The sequence below is a fragment of the Hydractinia symbiolongicarpus genome, chromosome 10 (assembly GCF_029227915.1).
Source record: "Hydractinia symbiolongicarpus strain clone_291-10 chromosome 10, HSymV2.1, whole genome shotgun sequence".
NCBI classification, from domain to species: domain Eukaryota; kingdom Metazoa; phylum Cnidaria; class Hydrozoa; order Anthoathecata; family Hydractiniidae; genus Hydractinia; species Hydractinia symbiolongicarpus.
In genome coordinates, this window is record NC_079884.1 from 23,066,361 (window position 1) to 23,089,267 (window position 22,907).

At 34.8% G+C, this 22,907-nt stretch overlaps 3 protein-coding genes and 1 pseudogene across 3 annotated transcripts; 2 read left to right on the forward strand and 2 right to left on the reverse strand.

Annotated features, from left to right (window-relative positions):
• Positions 1 to 1,815: 1,815 nt before the first annotated feature.
• LOC130612773 (uncharacterized) lies at positions 1,816 to 2,732 on the reverse strand (annotated as a pseudogene).
• A 2,145-nt stretch (positions 2,733 to 4,877) lies between these two features.
• Positions 4,878 to 6,939, forward strand: LOC130612271 (uncharacterized). The gene is made up of 3 exons (XM_057433577.1): positions 4,878 to 5,032; positions 5,412 to 5,650; positions 6,483 to 6,939. Exons 1-3 carry the CDS (start codon positions 4,984 to 4,986, stop codon positions 6,615 to 6,617), a joined length of 423 nt encoding a protein of 140 aa, XP_057289560.1. The 5' UTR covers positions 4,878 to 4,983; the 3' UTR covers positions 6,618 to 6,939.
• Positions 6,940 to 9,577: 2,638 nt separating this feature from the next.
• Positions 9,578 to 11,388, reverse strand: LOC130662296 (uncharacterized). The gene is made up of 3 exons (XM_057461118.1): positions 11,311 to 11,388; positions 10,722 to 10,954; positions 9,578 to 9,806 (listed from the first exon to the last, which is right to left on the reverse strand). Exons 1-3 carry the CDS (start codon positions 11,354 to 11,356, stop codon positions 9,672 to 9,674), a joined length of 414 nt encoding a protein of 137 aa, XP_057317101.1. The 5' UTR covers positions 11,357 to 11,388; the 3' UTR covers positions 9,578 to 9,671.
• Positions 11,389 to 13,968: 2,580 nt separating this feature from the next.
• On the forward strand, positions 13,969 to 21,913 carry LOC130612494 (NPC intracellular cholesterol transporter 1-like). The gene is made up of 9 exons (XM_057433818.1): positions 13,969 to 14,088; positions 14,403 to 15,707; positions 16,556 to 16,806; positions 16,999 to 17,404; positions 18,302 to 18,599; positions 18,891 to 19,168; positions 19,254 to 20,363; positions 20,491 to 20,565; positions 21,730 to 21,913. The coding sequence occupies exons 1-9, from the start codon at positions 14,047 to 14,049 to the stop codon at positions 21,850 to 21,852; spliced, it is 3,888 nt and encodes a 1,295-aa protein (XP_057289801.1). The 5' UTR covers positions 13,969 to 14,046; the 3' UTR covers positions 21,853 to 21,913.
• The last annotated feature ends 994 nt before the right edge of the window (positions 21,914 to 22,907 follow it).

Genomic DNA, 22,907 nt, shown 5'->3' on the forward strand with positions numbered 1-22,907 from the left:
TGGCGTAGGTGCAGGGTTTGTTCTTGACTGGATTGTTTTCTCTGTTAGCGAAGTTTAGCTGGGCCATATGTAAAAGCACACGGTCGCTGACCATGACTGTAAGCGTAATTTTTAACTAACCGCGGTATCTTGTTAAATTAGGTGTTTGATATCCAGATGAGTGCGCCCTTTCACTTTAGTGCATCTACGGCGCTGTTTCGACGCCAGTTACGTTATTAAAACTTTTATTTCTAATTCATTCCACAAGTCAGACAAGAATCAGAAGTAGAAAGGCGATTTATCATTGGTATCAAGTGATTTTAATTTACACAGAAGTTAAAAATAGAAGAAATGACGGCATGATTAAATATTAGCGAGTTTAAGATCCGAAACCCGGAACGGCAACGGCGACGTATAAGGAACTGGAACTAGCCGTTCCAGTCGCGGTATTTGTCTTGTTAAGCTTTTTTGGCGGGAGAAATTAAAACCGAAGGTAGCGAGCGAAAAACAGCAACTAAAAAATGCCTAAGTTAAATCGTTGAATCGTTGCTGTTAGCTTATGACAATAATATGATCATTGATGGTGTATTTGTGCCTTTGTATGATCTTAACTCATCAAAAAATCCAGAAATACCCTATTGGATGTATGATAGATTTAATCTTGAAGTACTATGTGATGATGAGTGCAGAACTGAATTTTGTTTTTTGAAGAATGATATTTACAGGTTTAATGATGTTTTACAAATACCAGATAATATTTGCTGTTATAATGGCATTGTATGCACAACGATATAAACGGTTTGCTTATCCCTGCAGATACCTTGACATGGTCCCTCGTTTTGGTAGATCTATACCTGAACTGTGCATCATTTTGCAACATATGAAAATTTTTATTTTTATACGCTGGGGTCATTTACTAAATTCTTTTAACCAAGTTTGGCTTACACGTGATTGTCTAGACGTTTTTACTAACAAAATTCATGACAAGGGTGCACCACCTGAAAACTGTTGGGGCTTTATTGATGGAACTGTCAGACCATTTAGTCGGCCAGGTGAGAATCAGCGCATAGTCTACAATGGACATAAAAGAGTACACGCCCTTAAGTTTCAATCAGTAGTGACACCAAATGGGCATATAGCTAATATGTTTGGTCTTATAGAGGGAAAACGTCATGACTGTGGCATGCTGGGAGATTCATGGCTTCTTAACCTCCTTCAACAACATAGTTATAACAGTAATGGAAATCCGCTGTGCAAATATGGAGACCCTGCATATCCACTCCGGGTTCACCTGCAATCTTGTTTTAAAGGAGCTAATTTAAATACACAACAAAAGACTGGAATAAAAGTATGAGTGAGGTTAGATTGGCTGTTGAATGGTCGTTTGGTGAGATAGTAAGCTATTTGAAATTTCTTGATTTTAAAAAGAACTTGAAAATTGGTTTATGTTCAGTTGGAAAGACATACCTTTTTTGTGCTTTATTAAGTAATGCTAGAAACTGTTTATATTGAAATCAAGTATCAAAGTATTTTGATCGTGAACCTCCTGTTTTAGAAGAATACTTCCAGTGATAATTTATGTTGTTCGTCCCACTAAGCCCTCAACAGTCACTAGAGTAAATGCAATGCATATAAAGAAGTAATTTTTTCTTTTTTATAGCTCCACAACAAAATGCATCTTACAACTAATATAACTATACACTACCAAATAACTGGTAGAACAAAACAACTGAAACAACTAAGTATATACACTACCAGTAAAGTGGTATCCTTTTACAAAACAAAATTAAATCAACTAGAAGAGAAATGTTAAAACATTTGATAAACTTAGGGGGCATGCAAAAAATATGTTCGCCTTAAGGGGAGGGGAATCAGTCAAAATGAACGAAAGTGAACAAGGGGTGGAGTGGGTCACAATTCCATGATTTTGAGTGAATATACTTTTCGCATGCCCCCTACATCAAAATTATTTAGATACAAGTTTATCAATTAATAACATTAAAGTAGTCTGTTGCTGCTGAAACAACATAAGTTATTGTTGTTGTTCTGCTTTTCGTACTTTGAGCTCCTCTTCTTTTAGGTTAGCTTTTTGTTGAAGTTCTTCCTTTCTGAGCTGCACCTTCATGGCTGCTTTCTCCTTAAGATAAGCTATAGTTTCAGAGCCATTACTTCTTAAAGGTTTACTACAATTTTCTTCCATACTACGATCTTTTGTTTCCGAAAAAGTCTCTAAACTTCTTTTCCTCATCTCCTTAGATTTTTGCATATCTCCTTCTTGTTTTGCTTTCTTGTTTGCTGTTTGTTTCCATTGCTCTTCTTCAGCTCCATCTAATCTTTCCATAATAACCTGAAGGGCTATATCTAACTCTGTCTCTTCAGGACTTATACCTGATGCACATTCTTCTGCATTAATTTTCTTTTTAAAGTGTTCTAGCAAGGAATTCAAGTGATCTCTAACTGATCTAGCATTTACACGAAAGCTAGGTTCTTCAATTATATTCAATGCATCAGGTATCTGCTGTCAGATCCCTTTCCTCTCAACTGAACCTTTACGATAATTGTATGGCTCATACAACAGTATTTCTCTTATAAATGTAATATCGCTTCTTAGTCCAACGCATTGGGCTGAATTTTACTTCACACATCCTTAATGATTAGTACCTACAAAGCGAAAAAAATCTATACAACCAGAGTAAACCAGTAAAACTTCTACATATCTTATAAAAACAAACAACAACATACAAAATCGAGCACAGTTCTATACAGCAAGAAAATTTCTTAACTTTTACTCATTAACCTCCATATCCAATAATACTTGAAACTGATTCAATCATACAACATTCCCAGAAGCTCTTTTTAGTTAAATAAATAGCAAATTTTTACTAAACTTGTCACTTTTTCACAAACGGAGTGTATATTTTGCCGGTACCGGCAGGTTAAGGAAGAATATTAATCTGCCGGCAGTAAATTTCCCGCCAAATCGCTACATCAACATCATTCAGGCATTATCGTCATGCATGGCGGATGCGGTTGATGGTGGAATTTTCGGAAAGGGAGACTTACATCAACTTACATATTTACTGGAAAGACTTTAAACTCGCCGAATCAATTACCCCGCCCCCTGGTGGCCATTCTGTACGAAACGCGAAAAGTCAAAAAAAAGTCATGAATTTTGAATGGTAAGTACTGTCGTAAAAAAGAATGACTATAAACCGTTATTAACATTTAGTAAAAGATATTTACACTGAGCCTGTGGAAGATAGGGCAGTTGGTAGCTTATTTAAATTTGTGATGATTACCACCGATGGTAAAAACGCCTGAAACTACCAAAAGGAGAAAGATACAAACAGCAGAAGGGAGAGAAAATCGTGACATCAGGAAAATGTTCAACTCGGGAAAGAAAAAAAAGACACCAAAAGTTATTGTAATTGATAAATGATTAAAGAAACATTTGTTTTAATAGCACAGATTGGAATATTTGCTTTTTTAACAAAGTTTACAATAACTCTTTTGTCATTACATTCTTAAAATAATGTTACCATATTCTGTTAGGAAAAAGGAGATGAAAAAGCAATCGAGGAAGGTATATAGCCGGCATTATAATTTTTACCACTTGACTCGTGCTTTCCGCTATTACTGCCGGCAGACTAATGTTTTTCTTTATTCTGCCGGTAGTTGGTTACTGCTGGCAGAATTAATAGTTAGCAATATGTTTTGTTATGTCGTAAATTAGTCCCTCGTAGTCATATAATGTTCCAGTTATTTTTGTAAAATTATGTGTAGTTTATTAAAATAATTAAAGGCTTGGATTAGTACCACAATAAAAAATGATTAATACCCCCTTTATTCTACCGGTAATTAGTGCCGGCAGAATAAATACTCCCACCTATTCTGCCGGTACCGGCAGAATATCCACGTCCTTTCACAAACCTTCAGAATCAGCAAAATGGCGTTATTTTCTAATTCGCTGCGCTCAAGCGAAAATAAGCTTATTTATTTTCTTATTTTTGTGACAGGGAAGACTCAAAGAACTTCGACTAGTAGTACGGTTTTACTGATCTTGTGCTGCTCCAGAAGACGTTTTTCCAAGTTTTTCGATCCAGTGGTAAGCCTCTGTTCTAGATTTTCGTTCTGTTTTCGGAATTTACGGTCAAAGTAGTTTGTTAGATGTTGCAGTATGTCAGTGTTCAGCGTTAATTGTGTCCAATAACGCTTCTTGTTGCTCAGTCATTTTGAGTGAACTGTGGACAAACAGTTTTAACGTGTACGGTTCAAGAACTAATTGACATGTGAACGCTTTCATGCCTTGTACGCCCTTTAAACACTTAAAAACCACGTGGCCGGCCTTGGCCATACATACGAAAATAAATACAATTGTGAACGTGAGCTCTACGACGGCAGTTAGGGAATCACCCGAAATGAGCATGCGCATTAGAGAACTTTAATGCGTTTTCGTTCCCGTTGCCGTTCCGGTTTTCGGATCTTAAACTCGCTATTTAGACCGAAAAGAGCGGTCGTCCATGACTGCTTAGCACTACCCGGTATATACAATGAGAAATAGACATGTGTGCACTGGGATAAGAACGTGGAACCATGAAAAGAAAGGCGCAAATATGAAGGTCTAGTTTTGGTGTTAAAAACGCGCTATTGACATTTTTTTGTTATCCGGTAATTTGGGTTGCGCTTTAAATATTTCACCAACGCGTTGTGAATGATAAAAATTGAAAAAAAAAACATTCCTCTCTCATTTCTTATAGAACATCAACAGGTAGCAGATATATTTCACGTCGGGTAAAAGGAGCTTAATTTCAAGTTAATTACTTAATTACATTATAAAAGTAATTTAAATCATTTTAAAACATAATTATTTAGAGAGCCATTGTATTGTTTTGAATTTTAAGATTCAATCAAGTGTAACAGGCTAGTTCTGAATTTAAAAAAATCAATACTGTGGTGACTCAAAATAGAAGGAGGGAGTTGTTATAAACTTTGTAAACGACAAACATGAAGTTACTCCTTGTTGCTTTTATTGCAAGTGCTGTGCTTTATACAGGTAATGTTCAGTCTTCTTTGGTCTTTTTTAGCCCAGTAGGATAACTTTGAAAATAGCAAGGATTAAATCTATAAAAATGTTCCTTATTTTGAATAAAACGATTTAATAAAGATGGGAAGAGGCTTTTAACATGTTTTTTAGGTACGCTAGAAACAACGCATGTGTATAATTGCGCGCAGGAAGCCCAAAACCCAAAAAACATCGCGAAAATTACCTAAAAAGTTATGGAAAAGGGCCAAGAGGTGTGTAAGACATTAGACTAGAGGAGATTTTACAAAAAGGGTATTTAAAATAAAGAAAGAGTCGACTATAATGCTTGTCATAGTAACCTGAAAACGCTGAATGAGAATACAAATACGTCTATTATTTGCAATTTTAGGATATGCTCTGAAATGCCACACTGGCATAAGTACAAATCCAAATCAAATCGTGCAACAGGAATGTGTTGGTGTCAGCACGTGTTTGCACGTCAAATTTTCAGTGTTTATTGCAGCTGCTGGAAATCTAAGTATCAGTGTAGAACAAGGGAATTGCTGGCAAAAGAGTGTTCCAAAAGAGACGTTTTGTGATGGTGTGACGAAAGATCCTAACGTGGCGAAACTTATATCATCATGCAACGTAAATATGACTTTGTTTTGCTACTCTTCTTATTGCATTTTACTTTTGAATCCTGGTCAAATTTCCTTGGTAGTAAGGCAGCTAAGGTAGAGTATACCCCTTTCTCACCCCTCTAATCCTCTACCCCAGTATCAATGTTTTCCAATGTGTTGATACCAGTTTTGAGCATTGATACTGAGAGAAAGGGCGTGGTTGTTACCTTGCTGTTGCGTCTATTGTCATTTCAAGGCTTTAAAACTTGTATGCATTCAAAGCTAGTTATATAGCTCTTCCCCAGTATAGTAGGAACATTTGGCAACATTTAGGCTTTTTGGAATTAGATTTAAATGCTGGTATTTAGATGTTGGCACATGTTTTTGTATATAAATTGTGCAGTGTTTTAATACTTGCGCCTTTTTTCATTTTCGCCCCTTTTCTGCGAAAGTTTTTGCATTTTTCATGCGAATTTATAGCCAATTAAAAAAATGTAAAAGTTTTTCACGCAAAAAATCTTCTTTTTCCAATCAATTTTAAGGCACTTTCTGAATTTCTTGTTATCAAAATAATCAATGACACATGGATGGATATTATGTTTATTTTTAGCTCATTCGCGAAAGTGTTTTTCACGCGAAAAAAAACCTAATTCTTTAATTCTCAACAGTTTTTTCCGCGAAATTTGTTCCAAAAACCGCGAACACGAAAGTTTATTCCATACATTTCGTTTTTTTTTTGTTAAGCGAGAGTTTCTGTCCTTAAAGTAACATGTTTTTCTAACAGTATGACGTGCAGGTTTACGTGAATTATTATACTGTGTTTCTTTTTCAATAAAGTTTAATTTTTGGTATTATTTTAGGCAACTGTGTGTGACACTGATGAATGCAATGTAATCAGCGGACAATGTCCATCTGCTGCTGTTGTTGCTGGACCAAATCTTCTCGTGCTGTTTGTCACTTTCGTCATCTTGATGACAAGTTTGAAAGTCTTCTAATTACCTGTAACATATGAGTATGCGTCCATAGGATGTAAATCTGGAAAACTTTACCAAGATTCTTTATAATCTCATTAAACCTGTTTGTAGCTACTTCTGTTATTCGCTTTAATAATAACAATAATAATAATAAAAGTAATCCTGCCTTGTTTTCATTGAACGCCCATATCACTGAGTTTATATTACCCGATTGAGAAAGAAAATGATTCATTAGTACAGGAATGTCACTTATACAAACATAATAATTATCTTAGAATTTTTAATTGCTACATTGTGACAAACTCATTAAAAGTGAAATAAACAACTGGTAGCCATCTTTTTACTGCACCTTATCGTTATCCCTATCCTATGATTCGACATGTTCTTGTCTAATGCAGTCTAAGTATTTTACATAAAACTTGTAGTACATATTTATGTGTGCAAGGAAAAGATGACCAAAAACTACATCTATATAATAATACGCCAGTTCTGTCTGTCTGTCTATCTGTGACTTTTGCAAAGTGGATTATATTCTTTAAAATTTTCTTTAACGAATTCTATAAAGCATCGCCTACAAAATTGTTCTGTAATTTACCAAACTTTAACGTTCCTCGAAAACATATCATCCTATACATTATTTTGATCAGCGTTTCAACCTCTACACATTACAATAAAAGAATAAAATAAACTAGTCGATAAAGTCCGTGGAAAAATCTACTTAGGCAGGAGGACAATGTAAAAATTGGTTATTTTAGACTTTTCGCTAATGTCAGTGGTGCATATGCAAGAACACATTGACGAAATTGAGTTTATCCGTTGCGTTTATTGTGTAGATCTTTAAACGCTTATCAAGAAAATGTATAGGATCGTGTACTTTTGACAAACGGTTGCAGAGAAATTAGGATTGAAGGCTTTTTGGTGACGTCATCAACCCGCCCATTCCGAAACGGATTCGGGGACCCAGGTTTGGGAAACTTACCCAGATTGGTCCCAGGTAGTGCCAGTTACCTACGCGGTGAAAAATTATTGACGTCACCACCTCGTTTCCAAGTTATTTGGCCTCAGTTTTAAGTGCACTGTATTGGCTTCATTAATTTAATATACTTTCCTTTGACGTTAATATTATTTTAACGTTAAAGTTTGGTAAATTACAGAACAATTTTATCGGCGTTGTTTTACAGAGTTTATCAAAGTAAATAGTGAAGAATATAATCCACTTTGCAAAAGTCACAGACAGACAGACAGACGGAACTGGCGTATTATTATAGAGATTTCTCTAATTTTTTTGGGATCTTCACTGCTGACGTCAGCAAAACATCTAAAGCTACCTATTTTTCCATTTTTTTTTTCTGCCTTAGTGGATTTTTCCACGGGCTTTATCGACTCTCTATATAATAAAACGCCAGTTCTACACAATAGAGACAAACTGAATTTCGTCAAATTGTTTTCGCATATGCACTGCTGACATCATCAAAGGTCTAAAATAACCAATTTTTACATTGTCCTCCTGCCTAAGTGGCTTTCTCCATGGGCAAAATTTTTAAACCCTTATATATCCTTAGGTGTTTGTCCAAAACAAATAATCCTATACATTATTTTAATCAGCTATCCAAGCTCTACAGAATGTAGTCATCTTGAAAACAAGGTTCTAATTCTTTTTTTGTGGAGGGGTTGATGACGTCATCAAAATTCAAATAACACTTCTTTTTCTTTTTTATCCTGCCTCAGTGGATTTTACACGGGCTTTATCGACTAGTTTACATATAATATGATTATCAAAAGATTAGTCATAATTGGTCAGGTGAAAAACAGAGAAGGTAAATAAAGATAGCGATATGACTGATCGCCAAATCTTTGTTAGCATACTTAACCTGTTTGTTGAAGCGGAGATATTAGCCCAGCCTAAACCAAAACCTTCCTTTAATTTTAACCGCCGTCTTGTTTGTGCATTGTCTATAATACATTATCAAAACAGTTCTTTTTCTCAAGTTCGTATACGTCAGAATTTTTATCCTTTTTCAGGTGTTTATTAATGCGTTGCCTAAAGTGTCTAGCTGTTTCGTCAGTATAATAGGCATTACATCCAGCACTGTATCTTTCGCTGAAAACAACAACCTATTCCATAAGTTCAAAAATGATTTTTACATTATCGTTCGAATTATTTTGTTTGTGAGTGAGATACAGCGCAGTCTGGGCACAAGTAAAGCGCTTGTAGGGACAAATTTTTCATAATGGTAGCGCAACAAGAAGAAAACAACAACAACATTAACAGAAAATTTAACTTGTGGTTTACCTATGGAGGTATAAAAGAACTTTTATACCTCCCTGCTTTACTATTATAACACTAAAATTAAAGGAGGGTATACTTTAATGGTTTTTTTGGACCGTATTCTATCCAAAAGACACAAAATTCAAGGTTATTAAATGACTAGAAGGTTAGCCTAGCTAAAAGTCAAGTGTCTAACGTGTTAAACCAGAAAGAAATGTTATTGTTGGCACCACATTGCAAATTTTTATTGTTACCTTGGTATGGTAGCGGGCAATACCGTAGAGTAATGCCCCTTGACGTAAGTTCTAACCTATCACATTGCGCGATTTTCGAAAATATCGATACCACCCTTTTACCCGGGTAATAAGAAAGAGTATTCCTATTTGCGACTGATTGTCGGTGCCGGAGCATTATTCAGTTGGGTTGAAGTCTATAAACGTATCAATAATATAGCAGCAAGCTTCTTGGCTTCTTTCAAGAATTTTTATATTTGCACCTCCTCCCTTTTTTTCCTTTGACGGTGTTGATATTCGCACATACTTTTGCCGTAGACATGCAGCTATTAACACTTTAACATGGGGGGAGGAAAGAATTTTGTTTTTGTTTTTTTATAATTTTTGATCACGATTGTAGGTAACATAATAGGCTTGTTTATCCTTTTTGCCTTCCCTTTCTCCAAAGAATTATCGGCGTTTAATAATGAAACAATGAATCATTCAAAAACTTTTCTTAAAAAATTAAACAATCAAAGAAGCTACAAGGCAAACTTTACATGTTTTGCACGCGTGCTCGTACGCCACAGGTATTTAGAAGACTTTCAAACTTGTCATTAAAATGATGAAAGTGACAAACAGCACGAGGAGATTTGGTCCAGTAACAACAGCAGCAGATGGACATTGTCCGCTGATTACATTGCATTCATCAGTGTCACACACAGTTGCCTAGAATGACAAAATAAATTCCTCATACCAAGCAATTTACCAATTAGAAAAATGTCATATGGTTTATTAAAGCGTACGGACACGACGCTTTTATGAAAAACAAGTTAATTCCTGTTTCTGTTCCTGTTCATGTACTTTAATTCCATTAAAACCCGTAACTGGTTTATTAATGCGTACGGACACGACGCTTTTATGAAAAACAAGTTAATTCCTGTTTCTGTTCCTGTTCATGTACTTTAATTCCATTAAAACCCGTATGAAAAGATTTCATGTATTACTTTAGCAATGGTGTTGGCAATTAAATGTTTCTTTCTGAAATTTTTGAAATGCTATCCTAAAAATTTTAAATAATTTAAATATTACTGCATTGCTAACTTTGTCTTGAAATAGCAATGTGTGATCAATAGGTAACTTAGCGTAAACCAACGGCAGCACAAGGTCCTATTTGCAGGCGATAGTAACTTGGTGGTATAATCCGTAAAATTTATCGTGTCGCCTCACATCTGTGCAACAGATAAAATTCCATCACAACAAGAAAAGAAGTCGGTAAATTTAGCTACTGCATTTTGATTGGCTGAATACAAAAATGTTGACTTAGAATTATCGCTAAAATTGGCAACACGAAGAAATTTTTCAGTAATAAGGTTTTCTTGTTACCAGTTACATTCTTTTGTTACTTGCAAAATGTTTTTGTTACAGTACAAAATAAAATCGATTTGATTTTGTATCGTTTTAACAGGCATCAAAATTCATGTTGCGATTAACAAAGAAATGATGGAAATGATAAACAGCTTTTCTGATGGGAGACATGTTTGCATTTTTAGGTGATAGTAGTTCACGTAAATTTGTTACTATCGCCTGAAAAATTTGCCTCGTGTTCCCTAAGCATAAGGAGTAGAATAAAGATATAATTACATTGCATGATTTAATAAGATCCGTCACATTCTTCACTGTTGGACACAATACATCTTTTGACAACAGTTCGTTCCAGCATCTTCCTTCTTCCACATTGATATTAACATTACCGGCAGTTTCAATTGACAATGAAAATTTCAAAAGTAAGCATCTGTTCATTATTATAGAGCAATCAGTTGTCTTGATTTGATGTGGATTCACACTATATCCAACATGGCATTTCAGACCATATACTAAAATTATGTATATATATATTACATATTATATTACATGTTTTATATATTATAGGTTTCAGTATTTGCTTTAGTTATGGAAAGCAGTGACCTGTTGTTTAAAGCTGTGTTATCACCCTTATTTAAAAAAATAAACATATACTTTTTTTTTTCTTCGTTTCAAAGTCCAGGACGAGTTATGATTATCCTAAAAATTTAAAGATCTAAGCTTTGTGAGCGTAGAGTATGCTTGGTAAATGATAAGTAGTCTCCCGTTTACCATACTTCTTCTGAAAGAAATATGTAGTAGAGTTGATTTAAAAGTATTACTATTTCTCAATTTGTTTTTCATACAAATTAAACAATCGAATACCTACCTGTACAAAATACAGCACTTATAAAAGCAGCAAAGAGTAACTTCATGTTGATTGTTTACAAAGTTTATAGCAACTCCATCTTCTCTGTTCTGAGTTACTTTTATGCTAATTTCTATCTTAATAGCAAGCCAATTACACTTATTTAAAGTTTTAATATTTAAAACAATGTAGATGCTGTCATACTGTAGCTATCTTATATCGAAATCCTACAGACTTCATAGAAATTAAGGACCTTTTTAAGAGTCAGAAGTTTTAAAGAAAAATAAAGTGAAAAAAAGAACAGTTATCGAGTGAAAGATCACCAACACGGAGGAGGGTTTATGAAATTTTGAAACATATAAGTACGAAGTTACTCTTTGCTGCTTTTATAAGCGCTGTGTTTAACCCGGATTGGGGATTACAATGTAATCAACTTGCTTAGTACGTCGAAAAAGGAACAAAATGGCAGCAGTAAGTTATCGCTTATTCAACACTTTCTTCTGTGATGTCATCGAACACTTACCTAAGCCATCACTACGTGTTAAAAATTTAATTAATTTAGCATGAATTTTAACATTTAAACATATTAAGATTTTGTGATAGCGTAATAGAAAGTGTTTACCTTCTTTCCGATTTTTACATCTATTGCATGGAAAAATGGCAAAAATTTTAGGTTAAAATCAAAGAAAATTGGGAAATCAGATGTTGATCCAAACAAAATGATTTCCCTTGATGAAATAATGTCGTCCTGAGAATTCAAATTTTAAAGATAATCCTAACGAAAGTTATAAAATTTTCCTAATTATAAGAATTTTATAGAAATGTGGGGGTAGTTTTGAGTAAGGCCAATATTAAAAGCTCTCTCGCGGGCAATAAATCTGGAACTCATTCTGCTTGGGTGATAAAACTTGGCTTACTTGTAAAATGTTGAATAAATCGATTCACGGTAAAATTGAGTTTTTTGTGGAAAACAAAGTATACAATTCAAATATTTTTGTCGTATTTTTTTTTTTGTATTTCTTTTGTATTTTTTTTTGTCTCTTTAAATTTTAAGCTATTTGATTAAACTTTCGCCACTTTTCGATGTTCTATTATCCCACTTTATTTGCACTGCATCTGATCGGAATCATTGGATGTCTAGATTCACTGACTGCATAAATTACACCGAGTTCGTTCTCCGCAGTCGATAAATAATACGAAGTGAGTCGCCTAGCGATAAAACACGAGTTAAATCGATATCACTGGGTCTACGTGATTCGTACATTTTCACTCGATCTTTCTCAGTAGCTCGGAGTCATGCCTTTGCATCAATCATTTAAGAAGATTCCATTCACTGTAAGAATGACTACTTTACAGAACCGCGGGTCTTTGCTCATAACTTTACACATTGCTATAGAATCTACATCTGGTACAACGTTCTGTAGTTTATTATATATTAATTCAATTGTGTGCTTGTCGTCCTCCGTTTTTACAATCTTGTCACCGCAAAGTTTGGAACATATGAATCTATCTCTCACATAGGCTCCGAAGAAAATGCACTTCCAAGTCTTTCTCCAGCAGTTTTTACCGCTTTCTTACTTCTTTAGAACAGCAATTTAAAATTAAAAACGAAGATTTTGGACGGTGACAACAATTGTAAAAGTTAATCCTTCCTTTATTTACAATTCAATCAGTTTTCCATAGCCATTTTATTAAGTGCCCAAAGGGAATTTAAAATACTGTATGTTTCTTTCCCAACGCTTTGTTTTAAACCTGACATTTCAAAACTTCTAATCTCATGTCTGAATTTTACTCTGTGCGACGTGTTAACATGGACAAATTGTTTAGGCCAAGAAAATTCTAAATTTCTGTTTTTGAAAGGAAACAATACAATACATTGGTGTTATTTACTTTATTCTCAGAGATTTTCGCTTATTTCGCAAGTTAAAATCTCATTCAGGAAAATTTCTGATCGCGCAAATGTCTGACATTAAAGTATACCTATTGTGGTCTGTGCACCTCTTATGAATAACAAATGAATTATCGCTGGACAAAAAAGAAGAAAAACTTCAAGTAAAAGCAAGCTTTGATGGGTAAGTGGCAGGTTTGGCTTAGAAAATTTTTGTGAGGTATAGGTTTTGTCATCACTTCAATGTAACAAATACTGATATGGCTGCCTAAACAAAAAATGAAGTTGTAGTTGTTGCAGATTTCTTGGGTATATGTTTAATTTTTTTAAAAAGTGGAACCCTTTCAAACAGCCCCCACGTTTTGCGGTGTATTCACCACAAACTTTTCCGGCAAAGATGACAGAATCCTAAGAAGTCTCATGAAGACCATTTTCTAACATTTGTTCATTACCAAGCACCGCGTTTAAAATAATTCCACTTATATCGCGGCGGTTTGTTTGGATAAAATACTCTCCTATAGAAAAATGCAGAGCGAAGAACGTCGCTGACTAACAATGCAATTCAGTATGGAAACTTTTATCAAGGAAAATACGAAAAAAAATAAGGTGTGAAAATCGATTTCTTTTGCAACATATCAATATATCCACCACATCTCACATCTTAAAAGCTATAAATAATAGAAGTGTAAACAAGCCCTTAATTACGAGATGATTACCATCAATGACTTTAGAAAATTTGTATAGAACACATAGCTGTAATAATGTGAAATAATGAAAATTCTTATTAAATTTGTCATTACACATTTTGTAAACAAATGATTTAAAACCTATAATGGCGGACATTTTCGATTTTAAAACATAACATAATCATGTTATACAGCGTGTTGTTGGTTATTGTGGTATTGATACAAGTAAGCTCTTTTTTATTTCGTGCGAGAGAATGTTGAAAAGCTAAAAGATTAGTTTTGCTAGATTTGCTGTTGTCGTTAAAATTTTGCAAAGTGGGGAAAGAAACTTACGTACTATAAAATCTCATTGCTGGTTGTAGTCATTAAATAAAACAAGAATTTCTTTCCATGGAAGAAAGTTGTTGTTGTTGTTGTGTGTTGTTTCTGCCTTAGTTTTATTACCTTTGTTTATGCTTATGCTGTTGCTATTGCCGTCATGAGCGTCAGCGAAATTGTCCCTATAATTGTGTAGTAGTCGTGTTTTGGTTTCATTCTAGTGTCATTGTTCAAATGTTACACGCAAGAATGGTTATTGCATCATGTACGGAAACGTTCCAGGTGCAAAATTTAACGTACCATCCAACACACCGGCGCAACCAATGACTGGTGAAGCATACAACATACTGAAAAATACATGTCCCCACTTGGCTATCAATGGACCAACTTCAACCACCAGCTGCTGTGACTTAGAACAAGTTAAGGTTTTACAGACCCAAATTCAACTTTCCTTTATCGTGCTTGGACAATGTCCAGCTTGTTACACAAACTTCATTAATATGTGGTGTGAGTTCACGTGCTCTCCTAATCAATCAAAGTTCCTGGGTTACACTTACGATAATAAAACTGATCGGTATGCAGATTATTATGTCAGTGAAAGCTTAGCAAACGATTTGTTCAACTCTTGCAAAGACGTGATATACTCTGGACTGAATCAACCAGCGTTAAATGTTTTATGTGGAACGTCCGTAGAAAGTTGTACACCAATGAAGTTATTCACAGCCGTAGGTTCAACAAAATATGCACCATTTGCAATAAGCTTTCATATCGGCCAGAACGTAACTAATATCACAAACAATGATTTAAAAATGTTTAAATGTAACGCCCTTGTCCCAAACCCTATTACAGGATTAACTTCACCCAAGTGTTCCTGTCAGGATTGTCCGACGAGTTGTGTGGTGCCTGTACCACAAGAACATGTGGAGAAAGACAATACCATACTTGGATTGAAAAAGATATATTTCATTGTTGGATTATGCACCTTGTTATGGATAGTGTTATTTATAACTATTAGCATTGTCTGTTGGATCCTTTTAAAAAAAAGAACTGTGGTAGAAGCTCAAAGTGAAATTTCTTTAAAAGAATACCAAAACGATTCTGCAGCAGAACCAAAAGACAGCTTCAATACATCTAATAATGATCATTGTAGTAGAGGAACATTTTCAGAACTTGGTTATAAATTGGACAAATTCATGCAAGAGGCGTTTAGAAGTACAGGCACTTGCTGTGCAATGTATCCTCGGATAGTGATACTTTGTAGTTTTGTGGTGATCTTGGTGTTTTCATTGGGGCTTATTAAACTGAAAGTTGTTACAAATCCAGTTGACTTGTGGACATCTAAAAACAGTCAGGCTCGTTTGGAAAAGGAATACTTTGATGCAACCTTTGAACCATTTTATCGTACTGAACAAGTCATTATTACTGGTAATAACAAAAAAGTGGAAGAAATGTACCAAACAACTTCTGGAACCGAAAGAGAAGTTGTAACATTTTCGGGATTGATTCAAAAAAATGTTTTGAAACGGGTATACAATAATCTTCTCTAATTCATTCATTTGTAATTTTTCTTTTACGATGGATTCTACTAAATCCAACGACAATCATGGACAAGATATAATGAGACAACACAGCTAATTTCGCACTTATCCGCAATAAGTGATAATGTTGGTTGTTTCTATATTAGAACGGCGCATTTTGACTTGTCAATGTTCGCAATGTTTGAAGCCGGCTTAAGATCTGAAAATCTTAGGTTATCGCTCCTTAAACATTCTAATTGTTGTTGACGCCGAGTTTCTTTACTGACCTTAGCGTGAATAATATAGCAACTTTAAAAGGAATAGAAATTTCACCCTCTACAGTCGTAGTTGGAAAATGACGGCAAAACTGCGTTTGTTTCATTAAGGTGGTCCACTGTTTTAGTCATAGTGTGAATCTGCGTTATTGTTGTTGTTGTTGTTTTTATTGTTGTGGTTGTTATTGTTGTTGTTGTTGTGACAAAAATGGATGCGTTCTGCTGTCAATTATGCGTTTTTTAAAGTAGGATCCTAATGCTACGGAAGCTATGAAAGCCATCTTAATCAACTTATAACGTGATTCCACTACCTCAGTCATTAGTTCACTTTAAAAAAGCGAGGAACTTGAAACAGAAATCTGCGTGTTTGCAATTTTTTACCATAATGAACTTATAAAGAGTTACTTTTTGCATAAAGTTTCTAGGGTCGCATGAGATAAAAGTACGGTTACTATCTACAGAGACAACCACTTAAGCTCTCAATCCTATTCAAATGTAGATTTCTACGGGGAAAAAATTCTCATAAAAACTTTAGCACGAGACTGTTATTAACCTTATAGTCATAATTGTGTGTTCTTCTAGATATTGCATCTCCAGCAAACGTTGATGAATCTGGAAGCATCATATAATGGGGAAAAAGTGAGCTTAAACGATATATGTTTACAACCGTTATCACCAGACAATACTGAATGTGCTGTCTACAGTGTCTTGCAGTATTGGCAACTCAACGAAACTAAATTAGATCAATGCTTTACGAGAGACGGCACGGACTGCGGTAACAAGACATTGGACTCAAAGGAAGACTGGCACGACCATTTCATTGGTTGCACAAGGTGAATTTTTTAGACATATGCGTACATAATTTTCTTTTTCAATGTTGATAAAATGCGTTGTGAGACATTCCGAGATGTACTTATCCCGTTTCGACACTTTGAACTTTTTTAACATTTACAATGTTTATTAAAGTCGAAATGTAAGTAATTAGTCACCAATAACTTCATGTCCTTATTCCTTCACATTCTTAGAGCACCAACAGAAATGAAAAATGGAAATTACCGTTACCAGCCTTGTATGAGTTCCTTTGGTGCACCAGTAACACCAGAACTTGTTCTTGGTGGATTAAGTAACGCAAAATATTCTCAAGCTCAAGCTATTATCATGACGTTCGTGGTTAAGAGCAGCAACGATGAAGAACAAAACAAGAAGGCTGAAGCTTGGGAGGGAGTGTTCTTGGATTATTTAAAAAGCTGGAAAGAGAATGAAGCGTGGAAGCAGGATTTAAATATTGAGTATTCCAGCGAGAGGTCGATTCTAGATGAAATAACTAGAGCCAGCGAGTCTGATGTAGGAACTATTGTTATCAGCTACGTACTTATGTTTTTGTACATCGCGTTTGGTTTAGGCCAATACAAATCGGTATCTCGGCTTATGGTGAGTGTTTTATTAACCTCTTTTATCTTCCCTTACAAATTGATGCAATGCGATACCTTAAAACTCCTGCAATGCAATGCAATACTCAAAAACTCAATGTTACTATTGCGAGGAACCAAAATCACACTAAAGGGCATATTACAATCATTGTTGCCACCTCTTCGCAGCAACTACAAAAGATATTTTTTACCAATTTTATACTAAGCTTTTTTGGTTACTTAGAAAAATGAAGACATCATCATTCTAAATCATTATAACTCGAGAGGATGGCTTAGTTTGTAAATTTTGTTTGCTAAATGGTTTACGTTTTGGGACTAAACTGAAGGTGAATAAAAAGAATGCTCAAGAATCAAGATTATATTTTGTAACTGAGGACAAATCAAATGGAATAATGACAATTATTTCGTCGTTTTTCCCATATGGCCAAAAGGGTGAAAAAGTCAATGGGCCAGCGCACAACGAAGTATCCAAAATCAGTGCAAAGTATTCGTTTTAATGTCATAAACAATTTGTAAGAACATGGCTAAGCAAATGACAAAAGTCCGGACTGTGAGCATTGTCAATTTTTTTTTAAAAAAACAAACGTCGACTTTGATACAGAAAACTTATGTAATAATATGTGGCTGCTATTTTTGAAATTAGTTGTTTCAATTTTGTCTATGATTAGGAACACATTTAGCAACACAGTTGCTATGGCAACTTCAAAAATGTGATTTTAATCATATTTCCGGTAAAAGTTGCCAAAGAGAAAAGTATTAAACTTACCAAGTTGTGGCCCTGTCGGGGTAGCATTTTAGGATTTACATTAAAAACAGTGAGTTAGTGGGAAACCCACCACTAAGTACAAATAGGATTAATTTTAGTGTGCAATGAAACTTCTTCGCACGTTCATTTTAGATAGATGCTCAGATAACAGTGGGTGTGTGTGGTGTTATTATGGTGCTGTTATCCGTAATTTCAGCTATTGGCGTATTCTCGTATGCAAACGTCGAAGTTACTCTAATTATAATTGAAGTTATCCCGTTCCTTGTACTAGCTGTTGGTGTTGATAATTTGTTTATTTTCATGGAAGTGCTGCAGAATGACACAGCTTTACCTAACGAGAGTATACCTGAACATATTGGAAGAGTTTTAGGTCTCGTTGGACCAGGGATGTTGTTGTCGTCTTTTTCACAAGTGGTTGCGTTTGCATTTGGTGAATACGATATTTTTTGTCCCATTCAAAAATTATTTATGCTTAATTTTGGCATATACCTACTTAAATTTTTTGTGTCGTTCTTACTTTTTGCTTATATATTTGCAAGTCGTGTTTTCTGTTGTGGCAATGCCTTGTTTATTAATTTTATTAATTATTGAATGCCATGCCTAAGTAAAAGTTACATCTCACCCAAAGGGTGTTATAATATTCTCAGCTGAAGGAGTAATGCTTGCTACTTATGTTTACGTCTTTCCATTTTAAATGAAATTTCTTTATTGTTCTTATCAGGATCAATAGCTGATATGCCTGCAGTTAGCACATTCTCAAAGTTTGCATCTTTGTCTGTTGCTTTCAATTTCATTTTGCAAGTCACAACACTCATGGCGGTTGTTTCGTTGGATTCACAAAGACGAGCAGGTAATCGCCTTGACGTACTATGTTGCATTGTAAAACAAGAAGATGATGCCAGCACTGAACAATGTCTTCTTGGTGGTGAATATTTAAAAAGGTTCATCAAAGTAGTTTATGCGCCGTGGCTCATGCTGTATCCAGTTCGTATATTTGTTGTAAGTTTTTGTTTTTAGGACTTAGCTAGTTTTTATCTGCCATTAAAACTTGTCACGTAGAAAAATAACACATTTCCTTCTTTAGGTCGTATTATTCTCTATTTGGTTAGCTGCTAGCATTTGCTGTATCCCAAGTATTGAGATTGGACTTGATCAAACTCTACCATTACCAAAAGATTCATATCTTGTTGGCTATTTCGATCATTTAAGCAAATACTTAAAGACAGGAGCGCCTGTTTATTTTATTGTCAAAGACGGTTACGATTATACGAACACAGAGAAACAAAACCTGTTATGTGGAACAAAAGGTTGCAAAGATAATTCATTGACTGGTCAGATATTTTTGAACTCCAAAAATAGCGAAACATCCAAAATTGCATTGCCAGCTTCTTCATGGATCGATGATTACTTTTCCTGGATTTCACCAAATGGTCAATGTTGTCGGATTCTAAACTACACAACTAATGTCACCAATAATGCTCAATTTGTCTCAACTAATTTGACATTTTGTCCCTCAACATCTTCTAGTCAACATGCTTGTTATTCATGCTTGCGTAAAGGCAATGTCGACATTCGTCCAACAAAAACTGAATTTGAAACTTATTTGCCATGGTTTTTGAAAGACAATCCATCAGACAATTGTGCCAAGGGGGGCAAGGCTTCTTATGAGCATGCAGTTGAATTAACAAATCAAAACGTTTATAATACGTCACGCGTGAAAGCGTCCTATTTTCTATCATATCACACAGTATTAACTACGTCACAAGATTTCATAGATGCACTAAAGCAGGCCAAGGAAATTGCCTTAAACATATCAAATACTATCGAACACAAAGTAATTGCGTATAGTGTCTTTTACGTCTTTTATGAGCAGTATTTGCACATTGTCGAAAACACCTGGAAGAATCTTCTCACAACTCTGTCTGCCATATTTGTTGTCACACTTCTCCTTATGGGGTTTAACATTGTCATTGCAATTTGTGTATGTTTGACTATAGCTCTTATAGTGGTAGATCTAATGGGGATGATGTATTTCTGGAACATTCCCTTAAATGCAGTTTCACTGGTAAACTTAGTAATGGCAACTGGCATATCAGTGGAGTTTTGCTCTCATATCGCTAGAGCATACACCACAAACAACGGAATGACAAGAGTACAGAAAGCACAAGCTGCTGTTGCTGAAGTGGGTAGTTCCGTAAGTATTAACTTTCTTAATAAATTTATTTAATTCTATATGTGAAAGTTCTTTTTCCGAAAATAATGGCGATGGTGGACTTCATTTACATTTTTATTTGTATAACCGCGAATGGTTCCCATTTCAGGTTTTAACTGGTATCACATTCTCCAACATCGTTGGCGTGTTCATCCTGGCGTTTGCTAAAACAAAGCTATTTGAGGTAAATCATTCCTATCTTTGGCATGGCTGTTGGGCGTGTGTTTGAATGCTGAAAGTTTAGGGATTTTTTCTCTTATTGGAACATAAGGATGAAAAAAATGTTTTGAAAAAATTGTGTCTAGATGGGTATTTCATTCTAAACAAGAAGCCCTGGGGGCTCTAAGAATTTCCGCTCGCTACCAAAACATTTAATGACAACCTGCTAATTCGTTGTGTTATCATGCCAAACATGCGAAGAGGTTTGGTGCTTGAAGCTCTGAAGATAAAGCACACAAGTGACATTATATCTTACAACAAACGCAAACAAAACGAAACGTGTCATAATAAACTCACATTTTAAAAGAAATTGCTAACAAAAAATACAGCCTATCATTTATGGTTGAAAGTCTTGCGATTGAAACGTTTATGGTCTTAAACAGCATTTAGTTGACAAAGAATTTTGATGCCACCATCATGTTCAACATACTTTTTTTATTAACTGTGCCAATTTTTGTCGAAAATAAAGTTTAATTTTTGGACCAATTTTGGCCTAAAATGGCATTTAGGTGACAAAAATCAAAATTATGAGGTCACCATTATGTTCAGCATACATTTTTTGTTAACTGTGCCAAATTTTGTCGAAAACAAATACCAATTTTGGCCTGAAACGTCATTTAGATGACTTCCCAGTACATAGGGAGCTTGGGTACGAAGTTTGAATCTGTGACGTTACAATTGACCATTCGGGACAGGGTTAGTTAGTTAGTTAGCCAGGAGACCCAGTGTAATTTTTCTTACCACCGGGAAATCGGAGTAGTTAAGGTGGGAAAAATTAGTTTGAGAGATACTCATTTTATCAACTCGAAGAAGAAATCTTAAAAATTAACTAGGCAGTTATTCCAATTATATTCTCCTCTCAGAGGAACATGAAATCCCAGGGTCGATTTTTTCTCAAAAAATGCTCCGAAAGAAAAAAACGACGGTTTTAAAGAATTTCCTACGCCTTCGGGCGCGGAAATTCATTAAATAAATAAAGTTTTTTGTGAACTTTTTTAATAATATGATTTCTGAAAAAAATGTGGTTATTTCTGATATGACATTACCAAGAATGTTATTATCAAAGATGGCCCATTTTATCATTTATGACGTCTTTTTTCTGATCTCTTATAGGAATGTTTTTTTTTAGGTGTTTTATTTCCGTATGTACATTGGTATGACCATAATTGGTGCTCTTCATGGCTTGGTATTTCTGCCAGTTTTGCTTAGTTATGTCGGAACTGGAACACGAAGTAACTTACATGACAAATGATAGAATGAATTTAAACTAATTTTATTTTTCATTGTTAGATGTAAAAGGAAGGGTACACATACACCGGACAGACATTATTCACCTCTAATAATCACATACCAATGTTTATAATACTTTAAAGAACTTGTCGATTATTCTATATGTGCAAACATTCTTGTAGGAAACAAACAAGATCATATGGGTTAAAATTCCTCTCATTGAATTACATACAGATTTTTTAGAAGCACAAGATCCAAAAGGCGCTGAAATATATATTTTGTTATCTATATTCTCTTTTTTTTACATTTTTTTCATAAAATGTGAAGGAATATTTCGATATTAAACAGATTTATTTGATTTCTGTGGTCTTTTGTTTACATTTTCTGCCTACAAGAATGAGTGTGCATGTCCATTGTTTTCAATGCAAAATCAAAAATTACTTGCTAGGCGAGACTTGACGTTGAATGTGTAATTAGTGAACAGGTTTCATTACATCGGACGAATTCCGGTAAACGTCTCATTGGGATTTCAAAAGAGCGGAAAAGAGTTAGCGGACGCTCTATTTAACGAAAATTTTTTTTTGCACGAATGTTTTTAAACCTTGTTCTTTCTACTCAGTGGATACCCGCCTCTGTCGTTTTTTCTCCAGCAGTTCCATAAAAAATCGCTTTTATTATTTTTTTTTGTCATTTTTCCAACCTAGACCGAACCTGGATTTCAAGAACAAAACGCTGTATTGCTGTGAGCGCTTTAGTAAATTTGCGAGGTATACTGAGCTCCCACCTTGATGTGTGGCATGATTTGTCTGCGGTGCTCAACAACCATCGGTGCTACACAACCAGCAGAGCGTCCACAGCGGTAAAGCATTTAATTGTTAACGCCTTTTCAAAAAATTTCGAGTGCAACCTGCTTTGTAATAACGGGTTAAGCGCTTACTACAGGCAAACCATGTAACAAATTCGTTCGTTTTAAATAAAAAACACAGCCTAGCTACACTAGAATCTACTAATCTACCCTGTATATGGTGTAGGTCCTCTTTTCTTGATTAATAAAGAAAATTTTTAAACAGTGGAACC